Raw genomic sequence first — 26,595 nt, 5'->3', positions numbered from 1 at the left:
TGTATTTGATGGTAAATGAATACGATTCCGATAAAAATCAATAAGAAATCTTCATTCATAAGCAGCATGTGTGTAGTTAGAAGGTTGGTAGAAGGCGGGAAATAGATGATGACGAATCCTCAGTTTTGCCAACGTTTGAAATATTTGTTTATTGAAAACACTGTGAGACAACAATAAAAAAGTTTCATTCATCAATAGTAGGCAGCAGTTAAGTAGCTAGCAGACAGTAGTAGGCGGAAAATAGAAGATGACAACATAAAATATTTGTTAATTGACAACACTGTGAGTCAACAATAAAAAAGCTTCATTCATCAAAAGTAGGCAGCACTTAAGTAGGTAGTAAGCAGTAAAGTTGATATGTGATGTGATGTGAGGTAGTAGGCAGGAAATAGAAGATGAACAAAAAATATTTGTTAACTGACAACACTAAAAGAAGCTTCATTCATCAATAGTAGAAAGCACTTAAGTAGGCAGTAGGCAGTAGGCAGGAAATAAAAGATGACAACAAAAATATTTGAAATACTTAATTGACAACACTGTGAGACAATAAAAAGTTACATTCATCATTAGTAGACAGTAGCAGATGAGAAATAAAAGATGACGAATCCTCAGTTTTGCCAACCTTTGAAATATTCGTTAATTGAAAACACTGAGACCAAACGGAGTTTCCCACAGTGAAAACAGAAATTCCAAGGTGGCCGACACATGTAAACGCAGCACTAGTAGGTAGGTTAGAAACAAACTACATAAAGACACTAGCAGCAGTATGCAGGGTACACTTAATACATATATAATTCCTTGCTGATTCAATAGACTCAATACTAATATTTTTTTCCTGATTCCTCCTTTCAGACCCCTGATTCTGACAAATATTCTTACTTAATATTTAATCATTAACATTTGTCATACTGTAATTGTTACGATGGACTACAGAAAACTACAGCTAGCTATGAAGAGAAACTCAGTCTATCAGATCATACAATGATATTTCCCATTCACAAAGAACATGTAAAGATAAAAAAAAGGGCAAATAACACACTTGCATTCTTACAACAAATGCTACAACAAACAAACCTAGTTCATGAGTTCAGAGTCAAGATTATGGACGGTTAAGGAGAAAAGTAGTAGATCCTGTAAAGCATTAACTGCATCAGGGATTTGTTAGACATAAACACCTTACCTGTCCTGTCCTATCATGACTAGGACCAGGTTCAGGTTCTGACCCAACATGACCTTAGGTAATATTTTATCAGCACTAATGGGGGGGGGTATTACGGGTAACATAAGGCATGGGTAACTTGGGTAGACGTAGGGGTGAATTGAACATTTGATCAGCATAAGGATATATAGGGTTTCGGTGTGATTTAGCTAATAGGTGTTTGTTAAGGAGTAGTAGGAGATAAAGTATGTAAAACAAAGTTGTGATCGGTGTTATGTATAAACAAGTTTTTGATGTAGTTAATGTATTTCCAGCATTTGCTGCTTTTCAACTGACCCGTCAGTATTAAATCAGCACTGGTTGCTTTGATTACAGCTCTGTATGTCCTAATTTCACGTTCCGATTGTTTCAAGTCTGAATTTTTATAGAATAACAACTGTAACAAACTAGGTCTAATAATTGCTCATCAATATGCATTCCCTTTTGGTCAAAGCTGACAATTTTCTCTCATATTTCACTTTCTTGACTCTTAACAATTATCATCCACTATACTCTTTATACAGTTCTCTACTTTTGTACACACGTTGATAGTGTCACATACCAACAGTCTAGTAATATACTGAAGTAGACAGGAAATATCACAGTTTACCGTTATCCGAATGTATATTATATATTATCTATATAAATAATATATCAAAAACAAGAATTATACAAAAAAAAAATAATCACTCAAAAAATAAGTCATACTCCAGAAATATTGTGTAACATCTTTATTTGTTACAGAATTTTAATTGTAATATACCTAACAAAATTCAATTTTGTTAGGTAACTATTTGTGTGTAGTCCATTATAATTATTGCAGTTAAACGGTTACAAATTGTATATGGAAATAGAACATCTTTGATACATATCATCCAAATAACAGTAAAAACATCAAAACTACAGTATCAAGATATCATAACATCACAATGAGTGATGTTTTTCAGCATCAGGGGTTACCCGGCCATAACATTGATAATGTCTACACCTTGGTTGGTTCTAACCCAACACAGAGCTAGTGTCACCAATGTATTATTTTTAAAATACTAAATGTTATACCAATCTAGTTTATTTTTTCATGTTATAAATATAATCTATTTAACGAATACCTCAAAAGTTTGAAAAACTGTGGGTACACAATCTTCTATTTCACCCTTGAACAAACTACTTCATCATCTTGAAACGTTTAAAAAAAATTTATGTAAATTATTACATACTTAAAAAAAAGAAATAGTTACATATTAAAAAAAAAAAAAAAAATTGCTGCCTACTGCTGATATCGTATTAAAATAGTGAAAACTACAATCAAAGAAATGCTTACATAAAAAAAAAATACATCATATTGAAATAGTTACAAAGAAAATTGACATAAATGATAACAAAAAATTAAAAAGAAAAAAACTAGTCAAAAGAAATTGTTACATAGCTAAAAAAAAAAAAAAAAAAAAAAAATTACCTACCAAATATAAATTGGTGCCTACATACACCATATAGTTACAAAAAAATTCACATAAATGATTATAAAAAACTGAAAAAGATCACTAAAAAGTTACGTAAAAAAAAAATTATGTAAAAAAATTTCCTTTTTACTACTTTCACCACATTGAAATAGTTATAACCAAAATTTACATAATTTATTAAAGAAATTGAAATAGAAAATACCACCATCAAAAGAAATTTTTATGTAAAAAAAAAAAAAAAAAACTGCTTCCTACTGCTGTAAAGTTTAAATTAAATGATTACAAAAATACTAAAAAGATAAAACTATAATCAAAAGACATAACTAAAAAAAAAAACTACCTAGCAAAAAAAAAAAATTGCTGCCTACAACATACATCCTACTGAAATAGTTACAAAGAAAATTGACATAAATGATTACAAAAAACTGAAAAAGAAAAAACTACAGTCAAAGAAACTGTTACATAAAAAAAAGTAACAAAAAAAAATTGCTTTTTACTACTTTCATCATATTGAAATAGTTATAAAGAAAATTTACATAATTCATTAAAGAAATTGAAATAGAAAAAAAAAATTAATCCAAAAAAAATTGCTGCCTACTGCTGTCATATTCAAATAGTTACAAAGAAAGTTTAAATTAAATGATTACAAAAATTTTAAAAAGAAAAAAAAGAAAATTTTAAAAGACCTACAAAAAAAAAATTGCTGCCTACAACATACAACATAATGAAATAGTTACAAAGAAAATTTATTACATAATTCATTAAAAAAAATTGAAAAACAAATATTTACGTAAAAAAAAAATTGCTACCTACAAGTCATATTGAAATAGTTACAAAGAAAATTTACATAAATGATTATAAAAAATTTAAAAAGAAACACTAGTTGAATGTAACAATTAAAAAAAAAAACTGTCAAAAGAAATCTTTATATTAAAAAAAAAATTTACAAGAAATCCTAACGTAAAAAAAAAATTAAAAGAAAACCTACCACCAAAAGAAATTTTACAGTTGAATGTAACAAAAAAAAGAAAAAATACTACTGTCAAAAGAAATCTACATTAAAAAGAAATCTTAACATAAAAAAAAATTAAAAGAAAAAACTACCACCAAAAGAAATTTTACAGTTGAATGTGTAACAAAAAAAAAAAAAAAAAAAAAAAAAAAAAAAATACTACTGTCAAAAGAAATTACATTAAAAAAAAAGAATACAAGAAAAAATCTACCATCAAAAGAAATTTTACAGTTGAATGTAACAAAAAAAAAAATTACATAAAAAAATTGCTGCCTACCCCTTTCATCATATTAACATTTTACAAAGAAAATTTTAAAATATTATCTAGTAAACAGATATTTCAAAAGTTTGCTAAACTGTGGGTACGCCATCTTGTATTTCCCGCTTGAACCAAATACTTATATTGCAATTGTTACATACTTAGGAAAAAAAAAATTGTTATATATTTATAAAAAAATACACACATGCTCACAGTCACATTGTTTTTTTTTATTATAATATTGAAGTTCACTCAACATAGACATAAAGATCGAACCCACCGGGTTGGTCTAGTGGTTAACGCGTCTTCCCAAATCAGCTGATTTGGAAGTCGAGAGTTAGCGTTCAAGACCTACTAAAGCCAGTTATTTTTACATGGATTTAAATACTAGATCATGGATACCGGTGTTCTTTGGTGGTTGGGTTTCAATTAACCACACATCTCAGGAATGGTCGAACTGAGAATGTACAAGACTTCACTTCATTTACACTCATACGTATCATCCTCTGAAGAATTATCTAAACGGTAGTTACCGGAGGCTAAACAGGAAAAAGAAAAGAAAGACATAAAGATCAACGAGAAGGTTCATAGTCAGTGTAACTGTTACTTTTTATTAAGTACTACCTTTTTTGATTGGTTTTTACATCTCCAAACTTCTGTACTGTTTTATTTGTTAAATTCTTTCTTATTTTAAGAAGATATTTCATTAATTCTGTTTTTCTAACATTACTCCTTTACATCCATTAGTCTTCTTACTTGAAAACACAATTTCAAGATTGTACAGATTATCTGCTAATTGCCAGGGATTCACTTCTGGGGTGCCAGAATTACATTCTGGTGTTATTTATTTAAACATTAAGTATTCATTGTTATCTTACCTCTTAATAAAGATACTTCCTTTAATGGTGTGTGAGAAAAGACCTGCCTATTGCTTGGACATATCCTTCCAAAAAACCAAAATAAATGCTGAAATAACACTAGGTCTCCGCCACCATCAGGTTTAAAAAAGTAGTACCAAAATTTCGATCAACGAGCAAGTCTTGTGTCAGTGACATTTTCCTTTACATTTAGCAGATAGAAAGTGGTATCTAAAAATAAGACAATTCATTAAATTCATTTGCAAAGGTTAGTATATGATATTGATACTCTATAATTTGATACAAACTTGGACAATTTTAATGAATAAAACATGTAATCCTGTTGTTGCTTAAAGAATAAATAAATAAATATTTGTTTACTGGTAAGGTATGAAACAAGCATAAATAAATTAATACTGTACAATTTAGCTGGCACTATACTGCCAAGGATAAACCACCTCCATAACGTGGCCTTATGAAGAAAAAGTAGGATATGTCTGCAGTAGTCTTCCTCTTCCAGCCAATTCTATATCATGTACTAATCTCTTTGTTTCCATACACATTTTACACCCAACATACTGTATGATTTGTTCATTAATCCCTAGTCTTGGTCTTCCTCTTGTATTGTTTCCTTCAACTATGCCCTCTATTATGGTGTGCAACAAACTGTTATGCCATAGTCCTATCTGCGTGTCTTGCCTTTTCTTTGATAAGCTTCATAATCAGGGCACCTCGTCAATCCTTTGTAACACTTCTAAATCAGTTATTTTCAAATTTTGAAAATATATAAGAAAACACTACATATGAATGTTATCAGTTGTTTTCTTAATTTTTTGTTTATTATATTGTTTGAGGTTTTTAATTTTCTTATTGAATGCTAATTTTGCCTGTTTTATTTTGCTAATTATCTAATTCAAGATTCACCCATCTAATGTAATTCTGCTTCCAAGATAGGTGAATCCTTCACACTATAATTTATGTCCGTTCCGTATCTATATCATCTTTTGTATCACACCTGCTCACTACCATTATATTTAAGTAGTATTATCAGTAACTATTATTGGCAAAAGTTTTTCCACCACCACTAGCAATTGTCATGTCTAGAAAATAGTTTGGGGACTCTACTGTTTGTATAAACAGAAAATAAATATAGTCAGATGAATAAACATGGCACAAATACACAGGATGATCTACTTATCATGCCAAATGTTTTTCAAACTGGTAAAAGGAAGGGTAGTCATTTTTTTTAAACTGTAAATAATCTGATACAAAATGTAAAATTCAAAACCGCTCCACTAGAATAACAATCTGAATAACAATCTCCATTAGAATAACAATTATACAAGCGCATAATATTTCCAAGCCATCTTTTGTTAAATTAACACATTGTTATACCGCGTTGTCATATTAAAAAAGTTAGACTTAAATTACAAGAAAATTAATTATAAAAATTTTTGATTGCTAACAATTTAATTCATCTAACAACCCTAAAATCAGCAGGCTACACCACAAGTGAAAAATAATGGTGTTAATGAAATTGACAATCATACATAAGTTCCAGATCATAGAATGGGTAAAATATTGACTTCTGCGTTTATAACCTGTCACTTTCCAGTTAAAGACTTTTTATAATTTTCTCTTTTTAAACTTAACATAATAATCAACATGATGTAGAAAATATATTAAAACAATTGGATATTAATATTTAAAAAAATTATTAAATACTTGCTTTCAGTTTTGTAATTTTTTTACACCCGCACCCTTAATTTACCCCCATACGGCAGGATGTTTGCAGAAGTAATGGTTGAATATTGTATTGTCATCTGACCTTAGTATCTGTGCAAAATTTCATCAACAGACAATTTCAGGAAGTATGTTAAATTATTACACCACTCCCCTAATTTCCACGCTTAAGCAAACATCCACTGTATGGGGGTAATACAGTGGAAAAGTAATCATGGAATATTGTATTATCGCCTGACCTTAGTAACTGTGCAAAATTTCATCAAGGGGTGGCAGTGTCAGAAAGTATGTTAAACTAACGATGCAAGATTTGAAGACAAACATGTACAAAAACCTTTGCGACTTAAAGAAAAGCAAGTAATTACAAAAATTAAATTTATATACTATCAATATTGATGTGAGAATTATACACAAAAACAATAAATGCTAAACTACCAATCATATACCAAATCACTGACCAATCAGTCAACACAACACATCCGGTGTTTGAAAACTCAAAACAGAAGTTCTTTTAGTACCTGACTCTGTTAGTAATGAAAGAGCTAGTCAGATTTACTGAATTAGAATAAACTAACTGATGCACCAGATCATTGAATGGGTAAATACTGAGCGTTAAAATAACTCTACTTAATGTTTTTCTCTATTTCTAGCTCAGGAAAGTATATTCTCCCTGCAAATCAATACACAATTTTTATGTGAACTTGAATCAAATCTATGAAGGGAACTGCTTGAATATGACACTCGTGTTACGGTTTACTCCATATGATTTTTACTTCCTTGTACAAAGTAAAGGAACTATTGTGATCGCGAAAAATTTCAGTTTTCAGATTTAAATGGAAATATGCATTTTGACCATCCCCGAATCCATTTGACTAGTTTCATCATGAGGTGCACTTGTAAATTTTCCAGTACCATAATATTTGATTTTGTATTATAGCAGATCATAATATGGTCCACAGCCACAGGTCGCTGTCTACAGAATAATTTTATGAAAAATTCACTTTATTTTGATGTTTTCATTGATATGAAAAAACTTTTTCTTCGTGCCAAATGGTTAACTTTTTTTATAAATTAGATTTTTCTGAAAAAATATTCGTGAAGTTTTTTTTTATGTACTATGTTTTGATTTCTTTTAATTCAATGAATTATAGATATAAATGTAGAAGTTATGATAGTATTATTTTCTAATTCAAAGGTAAAGTTTAATTTGTTCACAAAAAAAAAATTATTTAATACTAGCTGGCCCATCTAGCCAGAACCAGGTTAACCTAGGTGAACCCCATTGCCAACTCAGAGGCTCCTGAAGCCATAGAACCTATCTCAGGGTCACAGAGCTCACTTTGATTGCCATTCCTGTGTTGTCGGGGGGATCAGCGGTCTGGACACCTGCAGAGCTCACTTCGGTCACCATTGCTGTCTACTCAGAGGGCGCTGCCCCCTGGACTTCCGTACTATTTGTTATCCTCGAGATTGTGAGAATAATAGTGATAAATAACAATTAAAGAATTCATACTTTTAGAAACCTGAAAAAGAAACTTAATTACAAAAGACAGAATAATAATAACAATTATAACTAAAGTACATGTATCTTTGACATTAAAAAATTCATAACTGATTTCATTGCCATGGTGGCAGAAATATATAATAATTAAGTAAAAGGATTAATCTTTACTTTCCTTAATGAATATCTTTTACTTCACAATTTCACTTTCCTCAGAATGAAGAAATAATGAATATTTAATACCTTAACATTCAAGGGAGCTGCTGGGACCTCAGTCTGTGGCTTAAAACCTTACCCAGGATAACATGAATGTATCTTGCAAATTTGAAAGCAATATCCAGAGTGTACCTGATGCATGCAAAATTTAGTCTTCATCCTACTAACAAATACCCCATTTGAATTTTGAAAATTGTATTGTATGCAGAAATATTATAAGAGCATCCCATTGCACCTCCAAGAACAGTGCTAAAGAGGTAACTCCTTTTGTTACCAGCTGATGGTCTAGCCTCGCATGAGATGCTTGCATCACCTCACCACTATAGCCTCACATATGTCCCCACGGGAAGCCCATTATTATTAAACAGAATTTTTTTAATTTTATTAAATATTATTTAATGCAGATTTAATTCTATAATTTTTGTAATATTATTCATTCAACTGATTCAAGATCACAGTTCACAATTCATTTAAGTTTGTACCAACATAATATGTATGCACACATTAAAGCATTATCTTTATAATTTTTTTTTGAGATGAAATATATCCAAAAACCTTCTCAGTTATACGATAGGTAAAAATTTGTTTGCGATTGATCAAGCAGTTTTTTTTTTTGTTTATCCTGAACAAACAAAAACCCTCTTCTAGTATATATAATAGTATAGATTATATGTTCATGTTGCATAGGAGGATTATAACTCAAGAGTACATGAGTGTATTGTATATAGTGTTTTTACTTTTTCAAATTTGTTCAAGAACATTTCAGACAATATAGCTAAATTACAAACTAAGGTAAACCATCACATTGTATATATTTGTTAAAATAATTTTTATTAAGAATATTTTTGATTATTGTGATTATATTATTATTTATTAACAAGATCATTTTTGGATATATTTTTTTAACTCAATGGCTTAGTTTGTTATATCGGTGTACATGCTTTTTTCATCATAGTCAGCAATTGCAGTTGTAATTTACAAATGGGATTATAAAAGAGGAATTTTGTTCAAATTAGCAGAGAAGGGATAAAAGAGTTTAACAAATATATTTTATTTAAATTAATATGTACTTTTTAGTTTATAAACACATAATTTAAAAAAAAAAACATTATTTACAAAAGAACTAATACTGAATTATAGGCAAAAATACATTACTTATTGAAAGATAAAAAATGAATTGATGTAATAAGAATTTTAATAATTTCTTCCTTGTATATTACTGCTTAGATGGATTCATTGACTTTAATACATTCAATATATATATATATATATAAATATATAATGTTACTGTAAAAGTGTGAAATAAGTAAATTCTTAAGATTTATCCGAGAACCCTAGGATTTACTGTTTTATGATAAACATACAAAAATCCTTTTTAAATATTTCCATTTTGGGCTTTTACCAACAGTTAGTGGTAAACATCATGATTTACATAAAACCGTAACATTTTTAATTTTAATAAAATTTATAGTTAATAATTTAAAAAAAATAATCATTTCCATAAAAATGCATAAAAAAGTAGACAAAAATAATACATTACACTATTGCTTGTTTCTGAAATAATTTTTATTTAAGCAATGTAAAATAAATTGTAAAACTACTAAAAAAATCCCACTGCCAAAAATATAAAAATTGATAAAATCAACAGTTTACTAAAAAAAAAAAAAAAAAACATTTAAAAACATTTTATAAAAAAAGAAACCAGTTCACACTGTATACAGAAAATTTTATTAGCACTGCAGAAATAGGAAATGAAGAGCTTACTGTTCACAAAGTGATTAATAGATTATCTTTAGTTGGAGAACAAGGATTCAAGAAATGTATTCCGAAAAAATGTTTGCGCAAGTATCTTGTTTGTTGTGCCATTGTCATAACAGTCAATCCTGATACAAGTAATTTTTCATTTTTTACTTTATATCAATTAATTATTGGACTAAAAAACCACTAAAAAGGACTTGTATTTGTTTTCATCCGTAAGACTATATTCTCGCAAAATGGTTGAAAAGTTTTTGAATGTTCTTTTTTATACAATGGTTTAATCATCTTTTTTTTAAAGCAAACGTAATTATATCAATTTTTATATTGTTGGCTATACTTTTTTGTAGTTTTACAATTAATTATACATTGCTAAACAAAGATTATTTTTAAAAAAAGCAGTAATTTAATGTATTATTTTATGTCTCCTTTCATGTACCAGGGAAATGTCTCTTTTCATGTGTTTTTAATGATTTAAAAAAAATATATATAAACTATAAATGTCATTAAAATTAAAAATATTTTGGTTTTATAACAACGCTGTGGTAAATCTTGACAATTACCACTAACTACTGGTAAAAGTCCAAAATGGAAACATTTTAAAAGGATCTCAGACATTTACAATCATAAAACAATAAATCTTTAAGATTTACCCTACTAAGCACTTTTAAAGTAACATACATATATATAATTGATATAAGTATACATATCATGATAATGATATGTAATTAATATATTATTGTTATACATTCTACTTCTTCCTCTGTTGGATTTTCATCAAGTTCACTTTTTATACTGCACAAAGTATCAGGAGGGAGATTTTTTTCATTAAATGCACTTTCAAGTTTTCTTTCACAAACAACATTAGATGTTACTTCACCAATATCTAGGATTATTTCAATAGGAGCAACACATTCAATAACAGAATCCCTTTCATCTTGATTGTCTTCCTGGTCTAAAATTCCCTTAAACGTTTTTAATTTAGCTTCAGTCTTTTTATCATAAATTTTGACTGATTCTTGACGCAATGTCTCAGCATGTGATAACATATCTGATGTATGCTGTTTTGTTTTATGTAACGCACGGATCCGATTTTTCGAAGTCAAATATTGTAAATCCATATCATGCCCTTTATGCATTTTTACATATTTAATTATAACTTTATCAGGTTTTTGTTTAACAAATATGCATGACGGACAATGTGAACCGATCTTATTACTACCCATTAACTTTAGACGCCTTATATTTTTTCCTTTACTATGAAAAAATCCATCTCTATGACAAAAATATTTTAGGGTAATATCTCCATTTTTGGTTTGTTTTGCTCCTCGACGTATTACATATTTAGATAAAGTTTCTTTTTCAATATTCTCTTTCCATTCTTTGAATTCATCCATAGTTTTAAATTCATGAATTTCCTCGCTGTTTAATACATCTTGTGACTCGACAGAAATTTTTGTGTGTACAGTCACTACATGACGTTTTAAATTATAATAATCACGAAATTTTTTAAAACAACAACCACACTGAAAAATAGTTTTATTTGAAGAAGAATGGGACTTTCTGTGCGCACTTAAACCCTGAATAGTTTTTAATTCTTTTTCACAAAATTCACATACATATCGTATATCATTCGTATGCTGGAAAGTTACTGAATTCATTTCAATATCTTTATTATCTTCCATTCTCCTACAACTTTCCTGCAATACAAAAGTCATGCATTATTAAAAAAAAATCTAAAAAGAAAGTGCATTTATTTACTTGAATCACCTCCAACATCAAATTCCAGTTATAATAGACAATTTGCATTAAACATGTATATAATTAAAATTCATAAATTAACAATATTATTGCTTTAATCTCACTGTATTCATTATACAACACACAAACAAGAAGTGAATACATTTGACTAATCAAGGGCACGGAGGTCAACATAATTAGTATGAACTGTGTTAACAGTGAGCAGTTCATTGGAATTAATATACAATTTATTTATTTTCAATAACCATGTAAAACATGGAGGCATCATTATCAGATTATATCTTAGAAGAGGAATAATGTATACTTAATTTTTTGTTACCTGAAAACACAAAAACCAGCAAATAATTTTTAATAAATGAATGCTCAATACAGTATAAACTCCATGAACATGCGTTTTTATATACGGGCAGACAAATTAAAAAGTGTTTGAAAAAGTGATACAGATTCCAGATGTCACATAAATTTTGAAAACAAAGACGTGAACAAATGATTTTAAACAATCGCTGTGTTACTGTGAACAAAAAGAATGGTACTGGAAGTATAGTACACCATTATCAAGAACAGGATATCTCTCAACAACTAAAATTTTTTTATGTGAAGTTCTCATTTGGTATCAAAAATTTTAAAAGCGTATATATCGACTGTAGATTTGTATAGAACTAAAAGCTTGTTTTGATCAAGAGGAGGCTTTTTTCGTTGAATAATAATCTTTGCTAACTCATGGATACAAAATATAAATGACTGGATCACATAACAAAAAAAAAAATGATTTTTTCTTACCTATGTGCCTTACAATAAAACTAGAACATGTTAATTTCATTAATCTTCTTGATGTAAAAAGTTTGCCCCCTTCAGTTCTGATTGAATTATACATCCAGTGCTTTAACATTTCATTTTTACTGCATTTTCTATCCTAATAAGGCATTTTTAACTTTAATGCAGTTAAGTAAGGGTTAGAGATAAAGATACTAATTTTCTCATATTGCCTGACGCTCAGTGAAAATTTTTTATTTAAAAATTCTGGTCAGTCTTATTACCATGCTCGTAATCTGTGTTACACCGACATTTATTTTAACATTTTATGTTATGTTACAATGGTAATTATTGACTTCAGAGTCGTTAATTATCTGTAAAATTTAGAATATCTAATATACCTTTATTAATGTATAAAGGTATATGACTGCCCAAAAAGGAGTGTAATGTATTAAGGGTGTATATATGTATGTTTGTTCCACCATAGCAGCTCAATGGTTGAACCGATTTAGATGTGTGACCTTACATTTAAATCCTTATGTTACTGGGAGTGTCATATGCTATATATATGTTTAAATAAAATTAAAAATAAAATAAAATAGAATTGAAAATAAATTTTGCTATATACAAAATTGTCATTCGCACACTCTTTACTTATCCTATATTGAATAGCAATGGATTTTTTTTGACAGTCATGTTTTTTAATTTTTAATATTTATCTCTTGTTGGTGTAACGACAGAAAACAGAAATCAGTAATTTCTTAAAAACTTACTTTATAATCACTTTCAAAAGAAGATAACAAGAAAGAAACAGAATTTTAACTTAAAGAATTCTGGAATGGAAATTAATGAATAATTATATAATATAAATTATTACTTTCACTTGTAAGAAATAGTATAAAATAGAAACAGTATTTTAAAAGAGGTATTAAGTGCTAGCTATACCAATGCTGTCAAAGAGAATAACTAATAAAATACTCATACAAAAAGTAAAAACAAATTTTAAAGAACAGATTAACTACCAAATCCAGTAACCTTGTATGTCCTCCTAACCAGGTAATTATTCTCCAAAAGCATTCTCAATAATTCAGATATTTGTGATGAGATGAAACTGAAGAAAGATGTGTGGTAGTTTAATACATTAGGAAAACATGAGGATTATAAAAATTTAAATACCAGATAAAGTTGTAAGTGGAAGGTGTATACTAAGATCATTTGATACTCATTATTAATGAGACTGACTTCTAGAAATAGATGTTATAGTAGAATTACAAGACAAATGGCAAAAGAAGAAAAAGAATTTAATAGACTAAACTACAACTGTCTGAAGTTCAAGTTGGTACCTCTGTATAAAAAATACCAGCTGTTTGAAAATAATTTCCATTATAACCACTTTTATTTATTTCAAAATGTCTGCTTGAAATGTTTACTGGAAGAATAGCATACAGAGATTAAATTTTCATTATCTGAAGATGTAACCAACATTCACTCACAGATGTTAAAACAGAATGGTAAAAAGTGTATTAACCACGTAAATTGTTTTAATTGGATTTAACAGTTTGGATAGGACAAACATCAGATTTTCATTGTAGTAGAAAACCAATAAAAAATCTTTGATAAACGCTTTGTAAAATCGCATTAATGATCTTTGTCATTAGGACAGATGCATAAAAGTTTAGGAAATTGCTGAAATTTGTAGTGTGACCGCACTACCCATTTTATTATGTGATAAATAATGGAGCTTTCCATCCTATTACAGATTATAAGCTGAATTACTGCAAAACTGTTCGAGATGGGTTTGTACAGAACTTAAACAACAATTTTTAATGGAAGGTAATGCTTTTTTAGATCGCATAATAACTCATTATGAAACTTAGATACATCATTTTCGATCAGAATCTGAATCAAAGTTTCCAACTTTGTCCACCAGGAAAAAATTAAAAACCTATGCATCAGCCAGTAAAGTGATGCTAGCTAACAGTATTCTGCAGATAATAAGACCAATATATTGTGATTATTTAGAACAACATACAATCAGCAGCGAGTACTATTGTGACATGTTAGAAAATAAAGTGAAACCTACAGTAAGGAAGAGGTGTCCTGCTTCTCTCTCTAAAGTTATAATGTCAATGATAAAAAAGGCTACGAAGCAATGATAATGTTCTCCCCATACTGCTCAAATAAACATGGAAAGCTATTCAAAAGTTGAGTTGGGAGATGCTGCCATATCCAATTCACAGTCCTGATCTTACACCATCACATTTTTTTTTTACACGGCACTAAGTTCAACGACAATCAGCAGGACAAGAATGACACAGACACCAAAATGAACAATTCTTTACTGCTGCAGTAATAAGAAAGTTCACAGAAAGATGGGACAAATTCCTAAATGTAACTGGGGATAAAACTTAAAAGTAACAATAGTTTCAATGTCATCGAATAAATCATAAATTTTTTGAAGTCATTTATCACTTTAATGACCTTTGTACAGAGCAAAAGAAAGTGAACCTATATTTGGTTTAATGCTGCGAAAGACTGCATAAACAAATTTTTTCTCAGTAAAGGTCAAAATATAGTCTGATTTTTCTGTCAATAAAGTAATTTAACTTAGTCTGAAAATTCAACAAAAGAAGATTAAATAAATAAAATGATCGGTGGAAAGAATATATATAATTAGTATTATAGTTATATAATATTTATATAATGTATTTTTTTTTCTCCACTGAATGCTGTACAGTACACTATACTGAATACAGTACAAATAAATCTTGTATTATATCACTATTAGTTTCAATGTCAGTAAAATGACCAAGAGATGAAATATGTTGTCCAACTATAGAATTACTAATTCCAAATCAAATTTTTATTTAGATCTGAATCATTTTTATTTCTGGGTAAAATCTAAACATAAAAAGCTATCCTAAAGAAAAAACAAAAAACATTCTAATTGCAAAAAAATAACTTCAGTATTAAATCATATTACATGTTACACCAGTATGTTCAATAGTTCAGAAAACAGAGTTTAATTCATGCATGTTCAATAGTTCAGAATTACATTTGTAATATTATCTGGAGATAATTTAACCTGATAAGGCTAACTGGTTGTAACATTACAAACTCTTGCTAAAGCAAAAAGATAAAAATCAGATAAAGTGTTATGATATTATATCACTCTACCAAATTTCTCTAATTTATTCAGTCAATATTATCTCTTGAATAATTTTGAATCAATCTTTTCAATAAGAAACACGAAAGAAAAAGTAGTAAAAATGTTGACCAACATCAAAGCACATTTGCTAAACTATAAATCCTCTAAAATGTGGAAATTCCAAAAAAAGTAATCATCTGGCCAATTTATTCTTGTATAGTTAAAAGATGCCACTTTAAGTTTTTTCTACTTAAATGAACAGAAATTGATGAAATATTAACGTGGATCATAGTCAGAAGAAACAATTTTACTCTCTTCTAACATTATAAAATGTTTTCTTCTAACAAAAAGTTTGATAATTCAGAGTAATTACTTTATCACCTTCAATTTTTTTCATTTTAATATACCACGATAGTTATATTTAGGATCAGGATCCTAAAGGTCAAAAAGCAATTTGGACAGCGGGTGACTTGTTTAAGGTCTAAGTCTGCATTGCATTATCAGTAATCAGTAGGTCTAATAGTCAATTAACAATCGGTTTTGTTAGTTGTGATGACCTACTCTATTCTGTAAAGAGAGGTTAGGATTAGGGTTAAGGTTAGAGTTTTGTGGACAGAGTTATAAACCAAAATTAACCTTAATAGTCGTCAGAGTCAAACTCAGAGCCAGTCGTGAAGAAGACTGTTTGTGTTCTTCATAAGGTAACATGATTAATAGCATGGGAACATGCGGTGTAGTCTCTCTCTGTTGTGAATATAATTCATTTTAAACAAAAATTCTGCCAACTGTCCTAAGAGATGGTGTTAAGTACTGCCACACCTTCGTAATTTAACTCTACTTCCCTCCACAGAATGGATAGTTTCATAACTCACAAAACTGATTGCCAACTGACTTCAGCACTAATGTACTTGAGTAATAATGCATTGCAGACTTTGAGCATGCAGGAGTTACCTGCTTTCTGATATTTACATGTATTTTTCTAAGTTGAGCAAAATTAAGGGTGATAAAGTAACTGCTCAGAATTATCCAAAAGTTTATGATGTATTGGTTAAGTTGGAACAGAACTACAAGCAATTTTGTATAACTACACTAACAAAATGGGTTCAAAGTAAGAAATTTTGATTTATTTGTAAAAGCTAAAGTACTGAGTAATATAAAATAGCAATTAAGCTTAAAAATTAGCATCCTACAATATAAATGTAAAATTAGGAAAACACTAATTTTTACTCATTTAAGGTTGGTTAAAAATATTTTGAATAATCCAATTACTAAAATAAAAATTAATAATTTATATTTTTGTAAATTTGCATTATTACATTAATTTTTTTGTTGTTGTAATAACATTACTGTCTTTTATCTGTAATTAATATGTACTAATCAATTTATAAATAAAGTACATAGCAAATAGATCCATTACAGATGCTTCAAATAATAACTGAAAGTTAGGGTGAATGACAGTTTGTTTTAATCACAAGTGGCACAGTCATGTTTAATGTACTTTGTAAAATTAATACTAATATTGCCTTAAATCCAACATATACTCTACACTGCACATACTAAACATTCGTTAATTGTTAAAAATGCAATATCAACAAATGGGAATTCTGAATATTAACCAGTGGCTAAACATAATTTTCTAACTACTTAACTCAGTATCCCTATGTAAAGAATCTGATTGCTTATTGGACATCAAAGTTTTTATTTATATAAATCAATAGTTATATCTCTATCTGAAAATCTTCAATAAAATATATTTTAATTACAAATTAAATAGTGTATGTATATAAGTGAATTAAATACTTACAATTTTGTGACGTTTTCTTCATAAAAAAATGTATCTAAAAAGCTGATACTGTGAACGAATCGAACATCATTGTACATAATAATAGCGTACAACTGTAATAACTATTTCATCAGTGTATTAAAAACAGCAGTACACAACGTTCAGCCTAATAACCTTTAAGTACAAAAACCTACTTTGATACAAAATCAATTATGAATCGTTCCGAAGAGATCGGGTTTACAAAATTGAACGGCCAGTTAAATGTACAATACTTGATAATTTATGTTTGTTAAAGACTCAATACGTAATTGTAGTCCAAAAAGATTTGAAATCATCTTACGGGTGAAGGTAACGCGAATTCCTCATCTTGCTCCTCAAGTCGTATTCAGCAGTATAGTAGAGAGCGTATGGCCAGTACAACGGGCTGTATACATTACGTTCTAGAAATATAGACTGATAGGACGGGAGAAACAGTTAGATGATCATTCTTTTTAAGAAATAATCTCGTATAGCTCCGAATAGTTGCACATAGTATGCAGTACGTTGTCGGAGTTGTTGAAGATAGTTAATAGCGCGGTAAGCCAGAGATGTCAACCTATGTGCACAACAATACGCCGCCCGCTATAAATCACCACATCCATTGTTAACTACGCATCACAAATCTAATAAGTCCACATACAAAGATAGTATATTCAGTAAAAAACTAAATCACAAAAATTGAAATAAAGTTTTTCAATAACCCCGCTTAACGTATTTAGGTACACAATAAGATTATTTCATTTAAAAATAATGTTTTTTCCATATATTTCGTGAACGAACTGCTTCATTCCTTTTTGTATTGCTATTGAATAAAGTCACCTACAGAAGCAAATCTTTTGTTAAATAAAAATCTGAACATAATTATCATTCATGTTATTTAGTTATTGTTATCTTAAAAAGTCTGTTTACTATTTTAAGATGTTATTACATCATGTTTGTTACCGCATACGCAAATTTTGTTTGTAATTCAATTTCGAACAGTTCAGATTACGGTTTTATGTCAATCGGACGTACGTTATTTTAATTGTGCAAGTGTGTAAGTTAGAATGGCAACAAACAGTCCTCATCTTCGGAAACAATAAAAAAAATCAATTATTGGATATTTAATTATTTAAAAGAACTCGTGCGTAGTACAATGAATGCTACTATTAAGGAGTTTTAATCCAATGCAGGAAGTGACCGCAACCATGTGTGCTGTATAAATGCGTACTGTACAAAATGTTTGTCGTGAAGGTAATGAAAATGCATCAGCCCTAGGTGAATTATGCTAACATTCTTTTGAATCATCTCGGAAAAAATTCCTCATACGAAATGGTTAACCGACAAAGAATTCAAGAATTTCATAGATATAAGATGATTTATATCTTGAATGAGTTCCATTCAAGAATTTTACGATGGAGGAGAATATCCGATGTGCAATAAAATTAGATATATTGAAAAAACCATTTATCTGAAGTGCGTATTCCACGTGAAAAATTGTAAGACAGTTCCATTTTCGTAAGTGTAATGACGTCAGAATATTTTTGATGGAGAGGTCTGACATTGTTCTTGCTCGGGTAAAACTTTTAAGGAAAATGCACGAAACTAGATAAAATAATTCTTGACCAGTAATTTATATAAATAAAATGTGGGTAAACCTGAACCATTCCATGAAATACATCTGGAAGAATTCAACAACCAGTGGCGGCCTTAAGATTCCGGTTGGGAAAGAATTCCGATTAATTATATGCCACTTTGGTTGCTATGAATTTCATAAAAGACTGCTCTCGTTTTTCAGTCGAAGCATACGGAGGACTTCCACCTAGAAATAAACGTTGATGTATTTCAAGAATGGTTCGTAAATTGTTGCGATCTTTGGAAGAAGGCTGCGTTGATGGGTAACGCCAACTATCATTCTGCGCTTAAAGAGAAAGTATCAGTGACCAACACAAGAAAGGCGGAAATTATTTCGTGGTTAGAAGTAAAAAAATACCACACAATGCTTCGCACGTAATTACCGAACTAGTGTCTATTTTTTATGAACAAGGAAAATACAAATAGTATGGGCTTGACAACATTGTAACAGAAATGGGGCATGAAATCGTTCGACAGTCGCAGTATCACTGCCAATATAACTCAATCGAACTAATTTGAGCGCAGATAAAAGGTGAGGTGACAGCTAAAAACAGTTAAATTCAGATAGATGAGGTAAAAACATTATCGTAAGATGCCATAAATCGCGTAACACTAGATGTCTGGAGAAAATGCGTTAAACACGCAGGAAACCTTCAAGATTGCAGGACGGACCACTTAAAACGTTTTGTATGAACTTACAGGAAAATAACAGTGACGAAAATATGACAGATTTTTCAGGTGATGACGACTTTTTATTTCAGGTGATACTGAGTTTCAGATTATAATTTATTTAGATTTTGAGTAAAGTTTTACGAATTTTTCAGTTTTAAACTCCAAATTTAAATTTACCCATAACATTTTCAAATTTTTAATGTGTGAGAAAATCAGGGAACTCAAACATATACAAGCATATCAATCCAGAAGACCTTTAACAAGCTATTGAGCAGCTCTTTTATAAAAGGTTTTTAAAAATTGAAGAATATTTCTTTGTATGAGAAATTTAATGCGAGTTTTTTTTTTAAATTTGAAAAACATTTTGTTATGCTTACTACTGAGCTCTGGTGATATTGCAGAAAATTCCACTATGATTGCTTTTGTAAAATTTAATTTCACTAATAATATTCTAGAGAATAATATTTATATTACAAGAAACTAAATTTAAAGTTAGAGTATAATCTAATTTGATATATTAGCCTATCTTAATCTTTGTCACAATTCTGCGATATATAAAACATCTGAGATAAAATATTCAATTATAAGAGCTGTTATTTCTGAAAATAATGATATTTGATATTCAAATCAATGAAAAAGACAACAGGAAATCATTTCACCTCACACTTTTCCTATCGAACATGAAATGGAATTTTCTTTTTTTTTCAATAATTGAGCTTCATTTAGTAATTGGAGTAATGACTAGAAGAAATATGTTACCAATAAGTAAACCTTGTTAGGCACTAAATAGTATGTTAATAAGTAGTACTATGTAGTAGCAATACTTCTTTGATAAAATGTGGAGAAAATAAGTTAAAGAAGTGCAATTTATTTTAAAAGTAATTTTAAAAGCTTGCTATAAGAGTTAAAAAATTTGAACTACATTTTATAATCCAGGCCTAACCTAAATGGTTTAACAGGCCACTTTGATGATGTGTTTTATTACAGCGAGCCACACTTTAGATAAAGATGCTTTTAAGAAATGTAATACAAATACAAAATTAATAAAACTTTATTGTAATACTATGATTCAATATAATTAACTCTGGAATCTTAATTAATAAGATATTTTTTTATCCTTTCTTTCACTTAATTTTTATAAATCTACATTTATGTTCGACGTTGCACATCTTAGCTGGTTTTATAAATTGGCATTAGTTAATGAAGCACGTTATGAACTCTTTGTAAATTTCATCTTTGAAATAAATGTTACGTTTCACAAACATATATAGATCCAAAAGCACTTACAACTCGTTGTGAAAAATATCTTGAGTTGGAATATATCTTGGATGTAATATAAGTATTGTAAAAATTAATTTTTGATGTGGGCACAAAAATTTGTTTTATTTCATCGTTGAACTCAATTAACTCCATTTGAAGATTTTCAGGAACACTGTTCACATCAACATGAGATGGACATGAAAATATTTCAAATATGTTATCATATTTTGCTAATTCTGAGAAACGACTGAAATACAGTTATAAGTTTCTTTATTTCATTAGCATATTTTGAGAAATTCTTAGGTTGGCTTTTTGGGAAGTTATTTAACAGCAGAAAATGTGTACATTATTATTTCTAAGTTGGTACTCAAATAATAATAACAATTTCTTATTAAAAGCTTAGATGAAATTACAAGCATCGATTATTAAATTATCTTGCCCTTGGAAGTCCTTATTTAGCTGATTAAGTTTTTCATAGGTCTAACGTAGGTCTAACAACCAATCATAATCAATTACTTCAGCAACATATTCTTGTTTCTCATTCGTAAACATATCTATTTCCTCCTGTAAATTAAAATCTTTTTAAACATTTTCCATGATTTAGCCATATAACATTGGTAAAATATACAGTATCACCATACTCAGAAGATAATTCGCTAAGGAATTCTTTGAATTGTGGATGTTGAACAGCATGTGAACAAATGTAATTTAGTATCTTTTTAACTATGTTCATAATGTGATTCATGGATATATTTGAACACATACATTTTGTTGATGTATCAAACAGTGAATAATAAAAAAATCATTGGTTTTAATGCCTCTGCAATCTAGCTTATCCATACATAAGTAATTTTACAGTTCCCTTATTTTTACCTACCAAAGCAGGTGCTCATCTGTTGTTAATAGCTTAAAAATTTAAGCTATTTTCAACTAAACATTTTTCAATTGTCTGAAAAAGATCTTCTCCTGTAGTTATGTCTTTTAAATTTAAGACATTTAGTATTTCTTCTGTCACTTTTTTCCCTTCCCCTCAAGGCCTGAACCACAATTCTATATAACACGGACTTGAGGATAGCATTTGCTTATACTCCCCTGGGATGCAATGCCAGACCCGGCTATGCTGTTCCTGACAGCATCCCCCAGTAGCTGGGTCTTGCTCTTTTAATAAGTGCCTGCCTCTAATCCAGGGTCCCCTACCGTGGCCCCAGACCGGGTCTTGGTCTTTTTTGTTCCCCACCTAAGGACCATAGGAGTCCCCATTCAATCATTGAAGGTGGGACACCGGAGCACCCCACCCCTCCTGAACGGGGCTGTCCTCCCTGCCCTAACGCTAACACCCTTACCCATCTTCCACTTCTTCCAGGGTCTTCTTTTGATAATGTTCCCTATTATCTTACTGACTATGAAGCATTACCTCCACTACTGTGGTAATCTCCCAGCCGCGTCCGCATCATCATCCTGTCTTCCTTCCACCTTGGGCACTGGAAGACAGTATGTTTCACGGTATCCCGTTCTCCACAAGACTTGCAGCTTTCAGTCTGAGCCAAGGTATCTGTATATCGTCTGATATCTGGTATTAGCTGCTTCGCCCAGAGACCCACCTCTGATCCAGTCCATCTCTCCTGCCAGCGCTCTGTCGTCTGCTTCCTGGCCATGCTCTTTGTCATCCCTTCTCTTCTTCGCATCTGTTCTTCCGCCAAGAGCTCCATAGGGGGGCGGGAGCGAGGCAATCACCAGAACTGCCTCTGGAGACCGTTCAGTAAGCCCTAGCAAGCAACACCGATTGCCAGTCGGCGCTGCAGCCCTGCAACTCCTTCTTCTTCTGTCACTTGGAATGAATCATTCACACTGCGAATAAATATCACAAGTTGAGATGACTGTTAAACAATTAGTGAAAGGGATAAATTATTCAATTCATTCATAAACTATAGGTAGTTTTAGTTGTAAAAAGAAAAGATATTTACAGTGAAAGAAAGCTAGACTAATCTTCTCTCTGTAGTAATACAAAACCAATTTGTCAAAGATGTAAATGATGTGTCCGAGATATCTGTAGTTTCATCAAATGTCAAAGAATATGCTTTAAATTGGTTAATTATATCTCGCAAAGTTACTACTATTTCAGCTGAAATGTCATCGATGCGTGGACATATAGTTTGGCGTGAAGGACTGATACTTGAAAATAATTTGCTTTTATCAGGCAAAACATCATTTATAACTGCTTCCAAACAGTCCTTCACCAGTTCACCATCCGAAAACGGTTTCATTTTCTTTGCAATAAACATGGCAACAGAATAACTTGCTTTGATAATGGTAGATGGTTTTTACAATGATGAACCAAACATTGTTTTCTGACCTTTCAGATGCGATTTAAGTATAGTTAACGTAAAACCTTTTACTTTTTTACTGGAATTTATGTATTCAATATATTTTGTCTCATGATGCCTTTTAACATTATGTTTCTTAAATACAGCGACTGTCTCTCTACGAATTAAACACATTAATTTTGAATTCTGTATTGTGAAAAAATAATCTTTTCCCAATGTTCATTAAATTTCCTGTTTTCATCAATAACTTTTCTTTTCTTTGAATTCACCCTGATATGTTAAAAAAAGATTGCAAATAAACGTTAGTTCGAGAATATTGTTTTATTACACAGAGCAACAAGGTTTACTATTAAGGTAAATCTAGTAATCTTGTTTTCTAATAATGTATTATGTAAAAATAACAATATTTTATAACTTTTTTAAACTTAATGCAATTAGTGATTACTTGACACTTGAAAATTTATAACTTTTATCAATTTAACATTTTATTAAATTCTTACTTATTTCTAATTTTTCTTGCATTAATTTTTACAATATACTCACTTAAATAAATTTCAGAATTTCTTTGACAAAAAATCTAAAGTCTTTAGATGTCACTTTTATTCACAGGGAACCAACATATTTTCAAACGTCAGTTACTGTAACATAATGTATATATATTTGTTTATTATTAGAATTAAAATTATAGGTAAATGGATTATGTGGGCGACGCACGTGTTCTCCGTTCGCGTTCCTGTCGTACACCTCTATCGTTTGGGTCACGAAACAACAGTGTATCGGTTGCTCACAGACAACCCGCTGCATGCCACTCGACGTCATCATTCCACTCTCCTATTACTAAGAGGAAAATGTGTGGATTTGTTTTTTATTACATAACTGCATTCAAATTACAGGTGAACGTTACCTATGATTGCCTAAAGAAACCGATTCTTTCAGTAACAATTGGCGTTCGTGGATATCAAATACAGAATTGGAGTTCGTAGTCGACTTGCACATTATAACAATGACTTATGCAAATTTTCAATTACTTTATATTTTTTGTATACATACAACGAGAAACAAAAGTTTCAATAGAAATATAAAATCGCCTGGCGGGCCGCATGCAGCCCGCGCGTAAGCCAGGCCTGGTATAATCCAACATGACACATGATTAGTAAACTAATGTAATTCATTTGTGATTGGATAGATTATAATTATTTAACTTTAAATATTGATTAAACTATTGTATCTTCCTTCTCAGGTACCATCTGCATTGCCTACCGTTGCTAATTGTGTAGTGTTCCCACTGATGAATGCAAAAATATTTTTTTGTTTTCCATTTTGTAACCTTTTGTCATTAGAAGGCAGATTTTCATGGGATAAAGTTCATTCCATCTGCAACAAAATAAAATCAAACTGTTTTGTACTTAAGTGTATAAATAGATTTTTGTTTGTCATCATTATTTAATATTTATTATGTCTATCTTTATTTTCATCCAAAGTTTACTTTCGGGTTCCTTGAAAATATTAGGTTGGGTTTTTGGGATAGAAGCAATGGGCTGCCAATTCATTGTTTGGTTCTAATAAACATTGTTAGATAATCAAGTATATCAATATTCAGTAAATTAAACATTTTAACTTTTTGATATATTTACATTTACAAATGCAAATCTTTCAAAAAAAAATTACTTTCTAAAGAATTGCAGTAGATCTACTGCAATTCCAGAACTAGATAGTTCTGTAAAATCAGAACAGAATCATTTTTATTTTACACAGCATAATACTTATAATGAAAGACCTTATTATATTTCCATTTCTACCTTTTTATATATTACCATACATTTTTATATATTACCATACACCTTACTGAAAAATACATTTTACTAAAAATTAAATAAAATAATTACGACTAAAGTATGAGAGTCGAGTTAATCTCCGCCAAATAAGAGTGAAAAAAAGCACAAGAAAACGTCAAAGTTATTTACATCCTGACCCCCGTAGGGGAATACACCCCCCGCCGCCCCTTTTTTCCTAGCCCTTATGGAGGTCATCTCCGAAACCTCGGCTTTTGATATATTCCAGTCCGCCTCGACTGTATTTAATGAACTCGAAACAAAATACATCTTACTGAGTCTTAAGTAAGACTGAAGTACTGAACTATAAACAAAGAAACTGAACTACTTACCCGTAGAAGGTAAAAGTGAGTTCAACACAAAACATAAAAAAATTACACTTAACAACAGCAACAAAAACATAATTAATATAAAAAAAAAGTCAACAAAAACAGAATACAAGAGGTTTACAAGCAGGATTACTGAGATTCCCTCAGTAATCCTTTCCTTTGCTAAGTACATTATAAAACCCTCCACTATTACCCATTCGGGCTGGCTCCTCCAGTTTACATAGAGATCCAATGCCGACTCGATAAGATCAAGCCGACAAATGGTCTCCGTCCTCATTAACTCTTACTTCGAGCACTCATAAAAATATGGTGGTTGACATCCAATTTTCAACACTGAGGACACTTCCCAGAATCCACCAGGCCGAATTTCTGCAGCCTGTCCCTAAAACCACCATGACCGGAAAGAATTGCGTCACATATCTATTAGGATGTACCCAAGAGGCGTCTCGCAAACCAACAACATTTGGAAAGAGATCAGGCGCATAACGCCCACCCTCTGCCTCATCACTGGCCTGCCAAAAGGCATTGCCATGTTGTTTAATTTCTCGAACTTTATCTTAAATCAACTCGCCGGACTTCTTAGCACCATACCGCTGCTGCTTCTCAAACGTAATCAAGTCAATCCGTTCACGTCTGCAATCACCTACACTGCCTCCCGTGAAATAGTACGGTAACCACCCGTTACCGTTAACAACATTAGGCGTTGAGTCCTTAATAATATGTCCCAGTAATTTTACTGTGCGAGTAGCCTCGCACACTCTTTATACAGGATGCACACGGTCTTAAAGTTAAGACCTCAATCACGATTGACCACCCATCGTATACCGAAGAAGGCATTACAAGCCTTCTCCGCGACGTATTGAAGGTGTTCTTAAATTGCAGTTTTTCATCAAGAAACACCCCAAGGTAATTTTGAACCTGAACATACTTTATATGCTGGCCTGCCATCGAAACATGGACTCGCCGACTCACTGCAAAACGGTCTTTGAGGAGTATCATCGTGGTCTTTTCCGCGGTAAACGTCATCTTGTGTTAATGACCCCACACCTCAAGCTCGAGTGGCTTGAAGTTCAACCTTC

The 26,595-nt window shown here is 30.4% G+C and overlaps 1 protein-coding gene across 1 annotated transcript; it reads right to left on the bottom strand.

Annotated features, from left to right (window-relative positions):
• Positions 1 to 9,279: 9,279 nt before the first annotated feature.
• Positions 9,280 to 17,631, bottom strand: LOC142333117 (uncharacterized). Its single transcript, XM_075380036.1, has 2 exons — positions 17,468 to 17,631; positions 9,280 to 11,701 (listed from the first exon to the last, which is right to left on the bottom strand). The coding sequence occupies exon 2, from the start codon at positions 11,684 to 11,686 to the stop codon at positions 10,730 to 10,732; it is 957 nt and encodes a 318-aa protein (XP_075236151.1). The 5' UTR covers positions 11,687 to 11,701; positions 17,468 to 17,631; the 3' UTR covers positions 9,280 to 10,729.
• Positions 17,632 to 26,595: the final 8,964 nt, after the last annotated feature.

The sequence above is a fragment of the Lycorma delicatula genome, chromosome 12 (assembly GCF_047948215.1).
Source record: "Lycorma delicatula isolate Av1 chromosome 12, ASM4794821v1, whole genome shotgun sequence".
Classification (NCBI taxonomy): domain Eukaryota; kingdom Metazoa; phylum Arthropoda; class Insecta; order Hemiptera; family Fulgoridae; genus Lycorma; species Lycorma delicatula.
This window is presented reverse-complemented; position numbering and strand designations above follow the sequence as displayed.